The sequence below is a fragment of the Aplysia californica genome, unplaced genomic scaffold (assembly GCF_000002075.1).
Source record: "Aplysia californica isolate F4 #8 unplaced genomic scaffold, AplCal3.0 scaffold00147, whole genome shotgun sequence".
NCBI classification, from domain to species: Eukaryota; Metazoa; Mollusca; class Gastropoda; order Aplysiida; family Aplysiidae; genus Aplysia; species Aplysia californica.
In genome coordinates, this window is record NW_004797417.1 from 327,243 (window position 1) to 329,079 (window position 1,837).

The 1,837-nt window shown below is 40.8% G+C and overlaps 1 protein-coding gene across 1 annotated transcript in view; it reads left to right on the plus strand.

The window, feature by feature from the left end:
• Positions 1-905: 905 nt before the first annotated feature.
• Positions 906-1,837, plus strand: part of LOC101856261 (tumor susceptibility gene 101 protein) — a 22,058-nt gene continuing 21,126 nt past the window's right edge. The window contains exon 1 of the mRNA XM_005097137.3: positions 906-1,107. Within this exon, the coding sequence (XP_005097194.1) occupies positions 1,066-1,107 (42 nt within the window). The 5' untranslated portion in view covers positions 906-1,065. The remainder of the gene's footprint in view (positions 1,108-1,837) is intronic.

The following is a 1,837-nucleotide window of genomic DNA, read 5'->3' on the forward strand; positions in this document are numbered from 1 at the left end:
GGGATCTTTATCGTGCACAATTTAACTTGCTCACTGGACCTCCAAGATTTTTCGCTGTTATCCCAGAAAGCCAGGTGATAGATCTTGTCTATCTTAGATTAGAAAGAGGTGTGGCTGAAAGACTGCAGTAAGTTAAGGAGCCAAGGAGTAGCGGTACAAAGGCTGCAGAAGGAGTGCAGGAGCAAGACTTGATCGTCAATAGGCCTCTATTATAAGGAGAGTATAAGCGGTTATAGGAGCATTCAGCAAGACACTCCCCTCGTTATCCGGAGTTCCCAGATTCACTTCCCACGTTAGTGAACTAATAGATTTTTTTAGTTTTAAAGGGAGTTTTATTTAGGGGGGAATATGTTTTTCTTGGACTGTTTGTTTGTTTGGGGTTTTTTTGTGTGTCATAGGCTAGTATAGTATAGCAACGAGAACATATTAGCCTACATGTATTATACAACCAGAGATAAGATCGAAACAGATGAAGAGGCAGGCCTAGGAAAAGATGGGGACAGGTAGGGGAGGATCAGAGATAAGTAACTCAAAAAGATATCGCAAACCATGCAACAGCAGCACGATACAACAAGCAATAGTAAAGACGTAAGTTATCACGTTTGCTCATAGACCTATTATCACCTAATAATATGTCTATGCGTTTGCTTCTCCCCTCGACAAGGCAAGTTACCAAGAGGCCTGAAAAGGTAAAAAGTGAAATCTCTCTTTGAAGCCACCAGTTTTTTTAAACAGCTGATGCGTGACAACCATAGATGTACACTATAGGAGGTAACTCTACGGTGACAACACACAGAATACCCGAAATATCCAATATCGTCATCGTATTCTAAAAATAGAAAAGTCGTGACAATGACTGGATCAGGCAAGGGAAGTAACTATAACGACACACAAAAGAGCTCTCTTTTTCCTTTTCTTGGTAAAATGTTAGAGGTTCCAAGATGGAGGACTGTTGCTGACGAGAAATTGATCGCATAGATCTGAAAGTTTGATCATTTTGTTTCTGTGTGGAGACCAACAATGTTTTATTTGAAGTAGTTGTCTAAAGCTAATAGGCGTACAAAGATGGCACAACACGAAGGACTGTTGAAATCCTATTTGTCCAAGGTTTGTGAATGATGCAGAGAAGAGTTGTCTTACTACCCCGCCGAACCTGATGAGTGCCAAGTCATTTTCAATTTGTTTCCAAGTTCCTTTCCAAGTTAGATCGTATTCACCCACACACAGATGCATTGATTTGAGGGCTAAACTGCCATAATATTTGCTGTAGAACACACGTATGGCCACTAAAACCCTTGCAAATCTATTGTTTTGAAGTAAGGCCTCGTAAATATCAATCCTAGATTCTAATTGCCAAAAACATCAAATCATTTTTTTTTGTTCAGAAACAGAGGGGTTATTCGTAGATCTAGATCTAGATCTAGATCTAGATTATATCTAGATCTAGATCTAGATCTACCATTATTGTGCGAAAAACTCTATCTGGTTATCTGTACAATATTGTTGTACGAATAACTGCCACTAGTTATCCGTACAATGACAATACTAAACCCCCACAGCCGAGGCCGAGGCCTAAGGTAAGAGTAAGATTGAAGAATACCGGACCAGCGGACTGACTTTGCCTAGATCTAGAGTGGTGTAGCCCCTGCGCGTGCGCCTTCTCGGTGCGTGCACTTTTGTTTTCCTTTGTTTTTAGCCTCAAATTGCGTTTTTGCGTTTGATTGAATGCGTCAGTGTGTGCAGCAGCCATTTTTGTTTACTTCCATCACTCGTTTGCCGACAAGGGACCATCGAGAGTGTTTTTATCAGCTGTGGCAAGTTGACATTCAATGCTGAC